The sequence below is a fragment of the Myotis nattereri genome (genome assembly GCF_964212035.1).
Source record: "Myotis nattereri genome assembly, chromosome: 2".
NCBI classification, from domain to species: domain Eukaryota; kingdom Metazoa; phylum Chordata; class Mammalia; order Chiroptera; family Vespertilionidae; genus Myotis; species Myotis nattereri.
Window position 1 is genome coordinate 165,258,329 of NC_138076.1, and position 14,674 is coordinate 165,273,002.

Here is a 14,674-nt window from a genome sequence, read left to right on the forward strand (position 1 = left end):
TGGGATGTTTCCCATTCATCTTGGTTCAAGGTGCTTTTCTTCCTGCTGCCTTCTGAAGGAGCACCCTTCCGTAAGCCTTGCTTTCCCTCCTGTAGGCCGAGTCGTGGAGCAGCCCACACACAAACTACCGTGTGTGCGTGGCTGAAAACGGTGGTGGTCTTACAGCACCCTGGGCATTTCACACCCATGCCATGAAGCAGGAATCGGGGCTCTGCGCCAGGCACTTCTCCCTTTCCTCTCCTCCTCTTCTGGAGAGGGATGAAGATCCTGAGCCAGAGGCATGTTGGGCAGCCGGGGGTGGGGTGGGGGTGGGGTGTCATTACTGCCAGAAAGGCTCCTTTACATTGTGACATCCCTGCTTAAACTTTTTAACGTTTTCTTTTGCTTAACTCCTTTGCATATGTCCCCTCCCAAGCTAAAAGAACTCTAAGGAAGTTTTAGAAGTTCCCAGAACAATTTTTTTTTTTTGGGGGGCGGGGGGGGGGGGTTTGTGCTTGAAACAAAGCTGGTCCTAGAAAGTGTCATTATAAACATACCCTGGGAGGTGGATTGGCTTATTCTCCATCCTAGCAAGGGCCACAATTTCCCAGAATCCATTCTTTCTGTACACAGAGGGCACCAGGAACAGTCTACTTACCACTTTTCCCACTAATCTCCTGAATCAAGCCGAGAAGCTTCCTGGCTCTAACTTGTATCTCAAAATGAGGTGTTTTAAAGGCACCATTGGCCCTGGCCAGGTAGCTGTTGGAGCATTGTCCTGTGCACTGAAGGGTCTCGGATTCGATCCCTGGTCAGGGAGCATACTGGAGGCAATCGATCAGTTTTTCTCTCACATCGATGTTTCTCTTCCCCCCTCTCCCTTCCTCTCTAAAATCAATCTTAAAAAAAACAAACAAAAAAAAACTTATCCTTGGGTGAGGATTAAAAGGCACAATTATTTTGGTAGAAATCATTAACTCCCCAGTATTTCTTTGGGATTAAGCTAAATCTTCTTTGAGGTCTTAAATGTATTGCCTCCGTCGTCCAAGTCCACCCAAAGCAAGACCTCAAGAGTTGAGGAGTCAATCTTGGCAACCCAGATTCCAGTTTCCAGCATTTCTCCACACAGAACTTTGCAGAAACTGAAGGTCACCCTGAACTTACACTAACTTTTATACTAAAAACATTTTCCTCAAGTCAAACTGTAGGGCAAGTTAGAAGTCTGTATCATTCCCTATTTCTAAGTTTATGTTCTGAATTCCTCTGGCATAATAGACTTTTAAGATTATCTCAGCCCAGTCAGTATGGCTCATCAGTTGAGTGTCAACCTATGAACCACGGTTTGGTTCCTGGTCAGCACACAGACACTCACACACAATCTGAAAGGGCGGTGAGTTAAGGTGGAAGAGTATATAACAGGGATAAAATAAGGGGGGAAAATTTCACACAATGGAAAAAAGATCTGAAAGAGCTTAGGAAGTAAAATTAATTTTTTTAAATGGCAGTGGCACCTATCTGAATTCTTGGTGGGATATAAAAGCTATAAACAGAAGAAATCTAAAAACAAGCTTAGTAATGAATCCTTGAAGTGAGGTGTAATGCAACTTCATCACTTTATTCAAATCTTCAAAATAGTCTTTATTCTACATTTTTAGTATAAAAAAATCCACAAGTTAAGTGCACCACAGTGTAGAGAGAGAGACATACAACGCTTAACTTCCATAACAGTCAATGGTACAGTCAAACATCACATGTACAGAACACAAAATTTAGATGAACTGAAATTATAAAAATAAAACCCAATTGCAAAAAACAAAAATTAAAATATTAAGGATCCCTGAAATATTCTTAACCCTAATGAGATTTCACTGGACTCAAGTCATTGTGTAGAGGCATTCACACAGCCCCATTAACCCAGCTTAGGAATTACTGGGAGCCATGAGTGGCTGCATCAGACATTTGGACAATAAATGGTAACCAATTTTTTTAATCTGACAACTCCCCTTAATTTGGCTCTAAAGTCATCAGGCTTATGAAATACATCCTCCTTCTTGCCCTCCCCCACCCTCCCCCACACACACACATTTTAAACAAACTGTTGTTTATAGTTTGTGTTGCTATCCTTTGTTCAAATAAGATGTTTTTCTGGCACCAAAGCAAATTTGGGTTTGGTTCATGTATGAAGAGAGCCTATGAGGAGGGTCCAAAAGGCACCCTCCACTTTTGCCTGAGGAGATGCAAAAACAGAAATAATGGGGTCTGTGCTTTGGGCACAGATGGGGTTTCAGAGGATCCTTGTGAAAGACAAGTTAAAGATGACAGGTGGGGACAAGTGCAAGGAGAGAAGGAAATGAGTCTGACTGGCTTTCTGTCCTGCACCACTGATTCAATGGAGATTGGCGGGAGGGAATGGAAGATGGGTTGGGCGTGGGATGTGGGACAAAAGGTGGAAAAGGCAGACAACTAATGCATTTCACTTAAAACAAGCAATATAAATCAAAGACTTAAAGATTAAAGACCAATCAGAATAATTTGGCAACTTTAATTCTTAGGAAGATCAAAGTTCCCTCCAAACCTAATTTGATGTTTTATTACTAAAAGCAAAGACCAGTATGGTACAGTATTACTCCAGAGGAATTAAAGGAAGATTTTTAGGGCTGTTTCACCCACATTCATTTTATGAATGGATACCTCCCCTACCTCAAAATGCATTAGGGAGGTACTGCTACCATTACATGGTTCCTTATTAAGTTTGAAAAGTGCCTGAAATTTTGGGCACCAGAAAGACACCCCAACAACATGTGTCTTAAACTGCAACTTCAGGTTAATATGACTAAAGCAGTTACATTGTGAGAAGTGCTGAAGGTATGTGATGTCTTTGCCGGCACAGAGGTGGCCTTGGGTCTTCACCAGATGGTGTAGCCACCATCTGAACCACCCATGAAGAAGTTCCCCTTCCGCTGAGTTACGAGGACGTTGGCTCCCTGCATGACTGCAAGCTGAGCAGCATTGGGAGGGCATCCAGGGGGTGGAGGCTGAAAGGAAAAGACAAGATTGATTGGGCATAAGGCAGCTGATACACGGGAAATGGACACAGGTGAAACAGAAGACCTGTTAGGAAGAGGGCAGTGTGCTGACCAAAAGCATCTTTAGGAGCTAGCTGTACCACCAATCTGGGTTCTAAAGCAGATCTGTGAACCCAAAGATACAAACAGGAAAGGATGCACTACTTATTCAAAGGGCTCTAGCTTCAAGGTAAAGCCTATGGACACCTTCTGGTTATGGGTAGCCTAGACCCAGTGGTTTCCTACCCACATTCCAAAAACAGGGATGGGGTGCCAGGTCCATGGCCCTATACCACAGGGTCCTCAGTATTTTTCAGTGACAATGAGATAACCAAAAGGATCTACCTAATGACACCAATCCCACCTCATCTCTAACATATGGTGAGTAGACAGGCCTTAAGGCCTTGCAAGGCCCTCAGGGTGGAGGGTTCATCAGGTCAAGGGCAGTACCTCAGTTGCAGGCTCAATCCCCACCCAGGAGGCAACCAATTGATGTGTCTTTCTCACATCGACGTTCCTCTCCCCCCGCCCCCCCCCCCCCCCCCGCCTCTAAAAATCAATGGGGGGGGGGGGGGGGCTAGCAAGGACCATTTGGACTCTAAATCCCATGAATAGGGAAGCTAAGCAGGAGACATAACTAAATTCCCTAGTTTCTTTCTAAAAACTACTTAATAGAGATTACACATTCTACTTGTTTAATCAGCAAGGCTCCATGCTGATGGCACATATTAAGTAATGCTACGGAATGAATACAGAATGTTACTAGACCAGTTCACTGTACCAAGGCGCACTGCACCTAGGACAGGAAAACAAAGGATCTGGCTCACTCAGACCCGGTGAATGTTCTGGATGCTACTGACCTGCCACAGTTCTCCGCCCTCTCAGTCACTTTCTGCCTGACTACTGGCTGTCATTGGTTGCACTAATACCAGCAACTATTACCCAGCGATGGTGAAAGGATGAATATGTAGTCACTTCAGAAAGTTCAAATACACAAGGGCGGAGTTTTTTCTGATAAAGTCATACTCACAGGAATGTTGCCAGCAGTAGCCCCAGCTCCGAATCTGGCACCCGCATCATACCCGCCTTCCACCAGCACTGTTGAACCAGGTGGATAGATGGGGCCAACTGGATAGTAAGCCATGGGGATTGTGGAGCCTAAAGGCCCAACAGCCACAGACTGGGCGGCCATGGGAAGATACAGTGAGGCGCCAGGAAACGCAGCTGACATGGTGGGGACGGTGGCAGCCCCTGGGTGCACAAAGCTCGGACGATAGAGCTAGAAAAGGCAGGAGAAGGCCAAATGTTACTTGATGACATTCCTATTTCAGATTTCATTGCCGTTTCCTTTTTAATGAGTCACTTAATTCTTCTTACTCAGATTATAATCTAGAAGTTATACAAGCTGCCTTTCCCCTACCACTCAATATTCTCTCAAATCACTTCCTGCTATAGCTAACCTTGAGCTCAAAGAATGCAAACTCATCTTAACCTCAGCCTGTGCCAAATAATGTGAAATAATCAGAGAATGCATTCTGAACCCAACAGAGCTTGATGAACTACATGTCACGTTTTAGATTATCCATTATTCATTCTTCTGTTTGCCAATACATGGAGTGAGATTAGCTAAGGGCTGAAAATGGGACCCAAAAGCATTCTCAACCAGTTCAAGTCCAGCAAACTGGACGCACCTCTGAGTAGGCGGGCGGAGCATCGGTATAGGGTGGAGCCTGAGGGAGATGCAAGGTCTGAGGGTACACTGGGTTCCCAGGAGGCTGCACAGGGTAGGTTGGCTGCGTTGGATATTGACCTGGAAGACAAGAAAAAATGCACGTGGCCTGCCATACAGAGCCACCAAGGGAGGGCCTATCGGGTAGTAAACTCGTAGGAGCAAGCAAACGGGGGTTTGCAAAAGCCGACTGCCCTGGAGGGCCTGCTTCCTGGAGCCAAGGGGGGAAGTATGCTCTCCGCTTAAGCCGTCCCTCCCCTCTGACGCTAGGTCAGCCACGGGCAGGAAAGCCGCTCTTCCCATCGTGCACTGGTGCCCGTGGGAAATCGAGGCCCGAGGTCCCCCCAGAGCGCAGGGCAGGCTCTCGCCCGCGTTTCCAGGGTGCCTCCTGCCGCCGGCCTGGGGAGGGTCCACGGGCCTGGCTGTCACCGGCCAAGGCTCCGTCGGGAGTAACGGTGGTCATCTCCCAGATGTCCACTCAAGGTCGACTTCCAATCAAAACAAAGCGTGAGCGGAGGAAGAGGACCTTGAGGCTGGGCAGAGGGTGACGGGGAAAGTCCTGACTTGAAAAGCCGAGATCGCGTTCTGCCAGACGTACTAGCAGCATCCCAGGAGCCAGGACAAGTTATGGTCGCCCGCGAAGGGAAGGGGAAAGTGACCCTCCGGGCGCTGGCCCGCCCTCCAGCGCCCGCTCCCGTTACGCCCGGGGCCTGCCTGCGGTCCGGAGCGCGGCGCCCCGCCCCCGCCGGCTCCCCATTGGCCTGCCCGGATCCCTGTGCTAGCTCCCCATTTGCTTCTGCAGATGCCCATCATGACAAACCTTTCCCCACCCCCCCCCAACTCCCCCACCCCCGACTCCGCAGCGCCAAACTGCGCCACAGAGTTGAAGGGAGAAAGGGCCGGGAAGAAGCGAGCAGCTGTAATTCGGGCATGACGAATGCGACTGACGCAGCCCCGGGGACTGCAGCCGGCCGAGGAGGGCGGCGCAGCTCGCCCCACATTTGGCCTAAGGGGACCCTGGGCTCCCGGCCGCTCGCTCCGGGCAGCGCTACTCCCCCCACAACGGCCTCAGCCGTCCCCCGTCCTTGCCTTTGCTGTTCATGGTGGCTGCGGGTCCGGTTCGGCTCGGCGTCGCGGACGGTTATTTTTTTCGTCCTCTTCCTGTTCGTAGTCACTTCCGTGTCACGTGCTGATTCGTCCTCTAGCGTCACCCGACGCCGAGTGCCTCGGCGCCGGAAACCCCGCCCCTTTGCCAGCCCTCCAGTAGCTAAAGGGAGGGCCCGTGTGATCCGCCCACTCGCGTTGGCCCCGCCCACTCGGTCCTGTCCTCCAATCCCCACCCCTGTCCGTCAACTAGTGGAAAACCAAATACTACCTACGCGTGCGGGTATTGTCTCAAAACAGGACCCATTCTCCGGGGCGCTCGGAGGCAGAATCTTAAACTATTTCCCGGAATCTTCACCCATCCATGCGCAACGGCTCAGGGTCACCTCACCTTACAGCCTCTCCACGCGGGGCATAGATTTCAGCATGTATCTAACTGCCTGAGATGTGCTCCCTACACCTTGGTCTATCACGCGTTCCTATCAATCCCAACTTAAGCCTCAGCTCCGTAAAGATGTATTTGGCCAGTCCAGCTCACATGTACTCTTTTCTGAATTAGTCCATCACTCGAACCTTCGCTGTCTTGTCTGTTCCACCGACAGGCTGTCAGCATTTACTTCTGTGTTGCTGTCTTTCTCACCAAAAGCAAGGGCACCTTGTGCTGTGCCCTCCACTGCAGCTAACCTGGTAAGAAGTGCCCGTGCCCGTGCCCCTGCCCTTCCTTTGGCACCTGTTACAGGTGACCTGTACGGTGCCTTGTGTCTGTTTTCTGTGTGTATCGCTTTGCCTCTAAACTTAATTGTCCTTAAGGGCAAAGATGCTGTCCTTTAGGGCAGCAATTAAGTTTTTCCTTCCATTCTTCATTTTAAAATACCTGCTGAGCGCTTGCTATGTGCAAGTACAGAGATGAAGCTGAACAAGACAGCTCAACACTATTTTCTCATGGAGTTTACATTCCAGAGTATGTAGTAAGGATAGTAGAGGAAAAGCATCTGAAAAGGGAAAACTTTGGCCGAAACCGGTTTGGCTCAGTGAATGGAGCATCGGCCTGCGGACTGAGGGGTCCCGGGTTCGATTCCGGTCGAGGGCATGTACCTGGGTTGCGGGCACATCCCCAGTGGGAGATGTGCAGGAGGCAGCTGATCGATGTTTCTCTCTCATCGATGTTTCTAGCTCTCTATCTCTCTCCCTTTCTCTCTGTAAAAAATATCAATAAAATATATAAATAAATAAAAGAAAAGCTCTCAGTAAACATTAGAAACCTGATCAATATTTGCTGATTAATTAAATCACTAAAAAGACCCTTGCTCACTTCAACTTTCACTTTTTCTCCAGTATTGTATGAGCACCATTAAAATGCATGATTTTAAGGGGTCTTTACAACAGCCTGTGTGGCAGGCAAGGCTTATATGAGCATTCCTGTATTTCAAATGAGAGAACTGATTAAAGAGAGTTGTCCTAAGTCACAGAGTGAACTGGTGTCCTGGCTTCCAGGGTCCCAGGTCAGTGTTTTTGTTTTGCTCTGGGTTTTTTGTTTGTTTCTTACATGTCACACTGCCTATCATGACTAAAATACTCTAAAAGTCCAGTGTCCAAGAGTTTTTGTTTGGGGACTTCTTTTAGATTTACATCACTAGCTTGACTCAGACGAACACTGATATTATAAAGCCCCTGATACGTACCTTTTGCTGTATTCCCGACTGTTCTTGAAGGCAGGCACAGTGTTAGACATTCATTCATTCAACATTTATTTGTAGAGCACTTACCAACACCAGGCACTGTCCCAAAAGACAACAAAGCCCTTGCTCTCCCGAAGTTTACCTTCTAGGGCAGGAGCCTATAAAACTTTTTGACCAAAATACACAGTAATTCCCTCTAAATCATGACCCAGCATATACACATTTATACATGTAACTGAAACAAACTTAAATGACCTTGTGCTTATCTTCCTATGCACAATGGATGCACTGTGGTATTTTTTATTCTCTTCTATTTCTCTTTTTCCTTTTCAATTCTGGTTGTGATTTCACATCCCACTAACAAGTCAGGACTCACAGTTGGAAAAGCACTGTTTATTAGTGGACTATTATACCCAGGGCCTTTGCAATCAGTTATTGGTGAGTAAATGAATGAATAAATCCTTGGACGTCAGATCAGGCAAACCTTTTCCCCTGTATCCTAACTTTTCCCCAAATCAGATCTTAGACTAAAGCCTGAAACTGGAGAGAGAAGTCACTTATCCATCACCACCCTTACCCTGTGCTCAGTACCTCAGGGAATAAAGGAGTGAACCTAAGAAAGGAAACTTCCCTTATTTCTCTTTCTGAACCCTCAGCCCATGTCACTGAGTGTAGGATGTGAGTCCTAACAGCCCATTTCAATGAGCATAGGAGGTGGATCCTAGATCTGGTCCTACTGTGTCACCTGCTGTGGGGCACGGCGACAGTGTTTGGACAGGTTCAAGCCTTGGACTGAGGAGAGGGCACAGTCCTCTCATCGCCACGTGCAAGTCCCAGCTTGGAGGGCAGAGCCTTCCCAGCACAATTATAGCCAACAGCTGTAGTCGTGAGTTTGAGCCTGTGGCCCGAACACATTGCCCCACGTGCCTAAGTGATAGAGTTCAGGTGCATGTAGTTGAGTAGGATTGAAACCCATGAGAATGTTGTAAACATCTTGATCATGCCCTTACTTTGCCTCGTGGCATCTGCTATAAAATAAAGACATGGCTTGTGGGCACTGCCCATCAGAGGGGCAGTGTCCCACCAAGACCCAGCTTTCATTCTCTTGTCTGTCTTTTCTAAGCCTTTCATCGCCCCCACTCAGGGTCACTGAACCAGGCTGAGCTGGCATGAGTATGCCATGGCCGTGCCGGCTCCCCACAACCAATTAAGTGACTTTGGTTCTCATCTATTCAGCTCCCCTTTATTCTCTCCTAGGTAGGAATCTGATATTGTGCCAGCGATCTTACAGATATTATCCATGTCATGTCCCTAGCAGACTCCAAGGAAAGATGCAAGTAAGTAAGGGATCTGTGTTTCAGAGAGGTTAAGTAGCTAAACTAAATTCCACAGCTGCAGAGCCAGTATTCAAACTCAGGTTTACTTGACTTTACCAGCATTGTTTTTAACCTGCTTACATTGTTTAATCTGTTTATAGTGTTTGTAATCAGTTGCCTCACAAGGGTCTCCATTTCATCATCTGCCCCCCAAATCACACATTCCTTGTGTCACCTCCAGCTTTAAATCTAGGCTGCTGGAGGAAAGGAAAAAGCAAAGGGAGCCTGAAAAGACAGAGGGGAAGTGAACAGAGCTGATAATTAAGTTGTAAATTCTGGTAATGCCCTTATCAGGTGTTAAAAATTCAGATACCTCTACTGCGGTGGTTCTCAACCTTGGCTGCACATTAGACTCACCTGGGAATCTTTTTAAAATCCTGATTTCTGGGCCTCATCCTCCGGAAATTCTGTTTCTTTGTTATGGGGTGGGGCCACAACATTAGTAACAACGAAACAGAATTTCCGGAGGATGAGGCCCAGAAATCAGGATTTTAAAAAGATTCCCAGGTGATTCTAATGTGCATCCAAGGTTGAGAACCACTGCCCTAAGGCCTTTCCCCAAGTACCTGCCCCTCTGCTCTAGCCTTCCACTGGAACCCGCCCCCCCCCAACCCTTCCAGGACCTCTCCATGGTCCAGTGATTAAAAGGTTAAGTAACTCTTGACTCCGGGAAGCCCTCAGATTGGTCAGTGTCTCCCCTGTAAGATGTCAGATATTTTGCTTATCACCCTGGGAGCTGGGCATAGGGAAAACTAAATGAGATTACCACCGGAAATGGAAGGGTTGCAAGTCACTGCTCTCTCTGGCAGGTAGGGTTAACTAACAACTGCTTTCTCAGACAGGAATCAAAAGCCATTCTATTCTCTTCATTTTCCCAGGCCTCCCAGTGAGAGGAAGATGTTCATTTAGTCACTTACCAAACATCCTTTGAATTAATTTAACAAGTTTTTATTGAGCACCTAGCATGTGCCGGGCCCTGTGCCAAGCATCAGGGAAACAATAGTGAAGGCGTTCCTGCCCTCGTGGAACTCAGTCTACCTAACAGGAAAGACAGAGAGGTCAGCAGGTACTCACAGTATAGTGTACTTAGTGCCGATACTAGGATAGCATGGGGTGTCCTGAAAACACCCAGTCTTCTCTGCTGGGCTCAGGGAAGGCTTCCTGCTGACAGTGATGTGAGATGAAATCTGAAGGGTGAGTAGAAGGAAAGCAAGCGAAGAGGGCTCCTCAAAGAGGGAACAGCGTATTCAAAGGCCTAGAGGTGAGAGAGCCTATGGAGAGGGAGGACATGAGAACAGTTCAGTGGAGCAAGGACTGGGAAGAGGTGAAGTTGAAGAGGGAATCGGGAACCAGCATGGAAGATCCTGTCTTAAGATATGGATTCTATCCTAGAGGCTCAGGTTCAGCCGGCCACTGAAGAATTTTAAGCAGAAAAGTAACATGATCACACTTTTGTTTTAGAAAAACCTTTCTGGCTACAGAATGTAGAGGAGATTTGAAAGGGCAAAAATGGAGCTGTGAGCCCTAGCCAGTTTGGCTCAGTGGATAGAGCGTCGGCCTGCGGACTGAAGGGTGCCGGGTTTGACTCTGGTCAAGGGCACATATCTTGATTGCAAGCTCAGTCCCTGGCCATGGTTGGGGCTCTTGCGGAAGGCAACCAATTGGAGTGTCTCCCTCACATTGATGTTTCTCTCTTTGTGTCTCTCCCCCTCCTCCCCACTCTCTCTAAAAATCAATGGGAAAATGTCCTCGGTTGAAAAATAACAAACAAAAAGAAGGGAGGTGTGTCTGGGAGACCATTTAGAATACCAACCTAGTAATTTAGGTGAGTAACGATGACACACTGGCCTAGGGAAGTGGCAGTGGGGGTAGAAAGAAAGGGTGTGGAGGATCCCAAAAATATTTATTCTTTTTAACTTTTTACGTTGATTTTAGAGAGAGAGGAAGGGCGAAGGAGAGAAACATCAATGTGAGAAATAAACATCGACCTAGGAATTGAAACCATGACCTTTTGGTCTATGGGACAATGCTCCAACCAACTGAGCCATACCAGCCAAGGAAGATTCTAGAAATATTTAGGAAAGATAAACAAAGGGGCTAATATTGGAATTAATGTTTTATTTAATTATTTAACAGGATTAATGTCAGGGATGAAAACTCCATAAAGTCAAAATACAAGTAACACACTGGAAAAGATATTTGCAATTTGTATCACAAAGGGCTAATCCCCCTTGTATATAAAGAACCCTGAGAAATCAGTGTATGACCAACCATTAGAAAAAGTAGCAAGTGCCCTAGCCAGTGTGGCCTAGTTGGTTGGGCATCGTCCCATGCACCCAGTGGTTGCTGGTTCAATTCAGGATCCAGGTACATGCCTGGGTTGTGGGCTAGATCCCCATTGAGGGGCATGCATGCAGGAGGCAGCTGATAGGTGTTTTGCTATTGCATCGATGTTTCTCTCTCTCCCTCCTCCTTTCTCTCTATCTAAAATTCAATATAAAAGTTATTTAAAAAATAAAAAGTAGTGCCCTAGTTGCTTTGGCTCAGTGGATAGAGCGTCAGCCTGCAGAGTGAAGGGTCCCGGTTTCGATTTAGTCAAGGGCACATGCCTGGGTTTCGGGCTGATCAATGATTCTCTCTCATCATTGATGTTTTTATCTCTCTCTCCCTCTCCCTTCCTCTCTGAAATCAATAAAAAACAACAATAAATATATACATATATTATAAAAATAAAAAGTAGCAAATGACATTTACAGACAGTTCACAAAAAAGGAAATACAAATGGCTTCTAAACAGATGAAAAGATGTTCAGCCTCGCTCTTAATAAGAAGGCAAATTAAAACCACACAGATATCATTATCAGATTGGCAAAACTCCAAACATTTGCTAACTTTACTCTCTGTGCAGGGCTGTGGATAAGCAGACACTCTAATTTATTGATGGTGGGGCTGTAAATTGGTAAAACTCCTATAAAGATACTTTGGCAATATCCATCAAAATTACAAATCACTATTCCCACTCCTAGTAATGATTTCTACAGATATATTTGCACTCATGAAAAACACTATATATGAGAGTGTTCACTGCAGCATTGTTTGTAATAGGAAAAAGTTAGAAATAGCCCATATGTCCATCAATGGGGAACTAGTAACATAAATCTTAGTACATCTATACATTTAAATACTGTGTGCCTGTAACAAAGAAAGAGAAAGCTCTCTAAAATATTTTTAAGTGAATAAAAAAGGTTGAGAACAGTGTATTTAGCATGATGGCTTTTGTGTAAAAGGACAGGAAAACCAAGAATATTCATTAGTATTTGAGTAAAAAAAATTTTCTGAAAGAATACACAAGATACCTATAAATGTGGTTACCAGACCCTGGCCAGTGTGGCTCAGTTGGTTGGAACGTCATCAGGGCACATACCAGGTTTCGGGCCCCAACCCCGGTCAGGGCACATATGGAAGGCAACCGATCAGTGTACTCTTTCTCTCTCTCTCTCTCTCTCTCTCTCTCTCTCTCTCTCTCTCTCCTTTACCCTCTCTCTAAAAAAAAAAATAATCAATAAACATATTCTCAGGTGAGAATTTTTTAAAAAGGAATGTATAGATTCATACAAAAACATGCATAAACTCAATTATGCTGAGTGAAAGAAACCAGATTTTTAAAAACAGTGCAGACTGTAGGATTCCATTTATACAAAATTTTGGGAAATACAAACTAATCTGTACTGATATAGAACAGATTGACAGTTGCCCACGTAAACGAAGGGGAACTTTTGGGGGATATGTTCATTATCTGGATTGTGTTGGTTTCATGGGTGTGTACATGTCAAAACTTACAAAATGGGGCTCTGGCCTGGGAGCTCAACTGGTTAGCAGTGAGCAAACTGCGGCTCGTGAGCCACATGCGGCTCTTTGGCCCCTTGAGTGTGGCTCTTCCTAAGCCTTAGGAGTACCCTAATTAAGTTAATAACAATGTACCTACCTATATCGTTTAAGTTTAAAAAATTTGGCTCTCAAAAGAAATTTCAGTCGTCGTACTGTTGAATTTGGCTCTGTTGACTAATGAGTTTGCCGACCACTGGGCTAGAGCATTGTCCCAATTCACCAAGGTTGCCAGTTTGATCCCTGGTCAGGGCACATACAAGAATCAACCAATGAATGCATAAATAAGTGGAACAACAAATCAGTGTTTCTCTCTCTCTCTCTCCCTTTCTCTAAAATCAATAAATTAAATAAAAATTTTAAAGTTACAAAATTGCCCAGCCAGCGTGGCTCAGAGGTTGAGGGTCAACCTATGAACCAGGTGGTCAGGGTTTGATTCTCAGTCAGGGCACATGGCACGGTTGCAGGCTTGATCCCCAGTAGGGGGCGTACAGGAGGCAGCTGATCAATGATTCTCCCTCATCACTGATGTTTCTATCTCTCCTTCTCCCTTCCTCTCTGAAATCAATAAAAATATGCATTTTTAAAAGTTATGCAATTGTACATTTTAAACATGTGCAGTTTATTATATGTCGGTCACACCTCAATAGAGGTGTGGGGATGAAGAAAGGGAAAAGCCCAGGAGGATGGCTAATGAGCTCTTTTAATGTGGTTGGGCAAGACAGATGCTGAAAGGAAAATTACAGCAGAATGAGGTAAGTGCTACAGAGATAGTGGGTAAACTGTGCTCTGAGGGCCAGAGAACAAAGGTGCCTCTTCCTGTTGGGCCCCCTAGTTCCAGTTAAAAAGACTTATTAGAGCTTTTTAAGGCACCTTCATTGAAGACCTACTATGTGTTGTGCTTATGTAACTAGAAAAAAACAAACCACCTATTTGCCAGCCCAAATTGGGAGGGTGGAGGTTTGTGGAAGAATCCAATCAGGCTCTTTGAAGCAGCCTTTTCAAAGCTTTGGCTGGTCTGTGTGTAACTAAGGGATCGAGGATTACAAGGTGTATGACTCAGAAACGGACCCTCCTTTCTTATTCCTGGCAAGCCTCTGTAGGGCAGGCACTGACACCGCTCTGCCTAACAGTGTGCAGGCCTAACTCCACTGTTGCTGGGCAGCCTAGTAAATCCTAGGGCAGTGTCTCTTCTTTTGGGGTTTTGATTAGTTTTTCTCAATGTGAAATCCCAAACCATCTGCATCTCTGCATCAGAATCATTTACTGCTTTTTAAATATATTTCAGAGAGGAAGGGAGAGGGAGAGAGAGATAGAAACATCAATGGTGAGAGAGAATCATTGATTGGCTGCCTCCTGCAGGCCCCCTACTGGGGAAGAACCCCACAACCCAGGCATGTGCCCTTGACTGGAAACGAACCCAGGACCCTTCAGTCCGAAGGCTGATGCCGATTCCATTCCCGGTCAGGGCACATGCCTGGGTTGTGGGCTCGATCCCTAGTGTGAAGCTTGCAGGAGGCAGATGATCAATGATTCTCTCTCATCATTGATGTTTCTCTCTCTCTCCCTCTCTGAAATCAATAGAAACATATTTAAAAAAAAAACCACACAACACAGTAAAGTAATGGAGTGATGCCAACACACATGAACATTCGCAGCTTTGGGGGTTGAGATTTCATTTTATTCTTCAAGGTGTGTGTGTGTGTGTGTGTGTGTGTGTGTGTGTGTGTGTTCCAAAGCTTACTCACTTTCCAAAGAGGCACTCAGAAGAATAGAACCTCCTTTGCCTCAGGAGACTGGAAGGAGTTTGGACGTGGGGTGCCAGCCTCCCCTAGACAATTCTGCTGGATGGGCTGTG

At 46.0% G+C, this 14,674-nt stretch overlaps 1 protein-coding gene and 1 pseudogene across 2 annotated transcripts; both read right to left on the reverse strand.

The window, feature by feature from the left end:
* Positions 1-15: 15 nt before the first annotated feature.
* Positions 16-282, reverse strand: LOC308513930 (small ribosomal subunit protein eS27-like; annotated as a pseudogene). The gene has a single exon. The product of its transcript is annotated as a small ribosomal subunit protein eS27-like (transcript).
* A 1,286-nt stretch (positions 283-1,568) lies between these two features.
* On the reverse strand, positions 1,569-6,655 carry DAZAP2 (DAZ associated protein 2). The gene is made up of 4 exons (XM_081083108.1): positions 5,863-6,655; positions 4,736-4,854; positions 4,075-4,323; positions 1,569-3,014 (listed from the first exon to the last, which is right to left on the reverse strand). Exons 1-4 carry the CDS (start codon positions 5,873-5,875, stop codon positions 2,886-2,888), a joined length of 510 nt encoding a protein of 169 aa, XP_080939234.1. The 5' UTR covers positions 5,876-6,655; the 3' UTR covers positions 1,569-2,885.
* Positions 6,656-14,674: the final 8,019 nt, after the last annotated feature.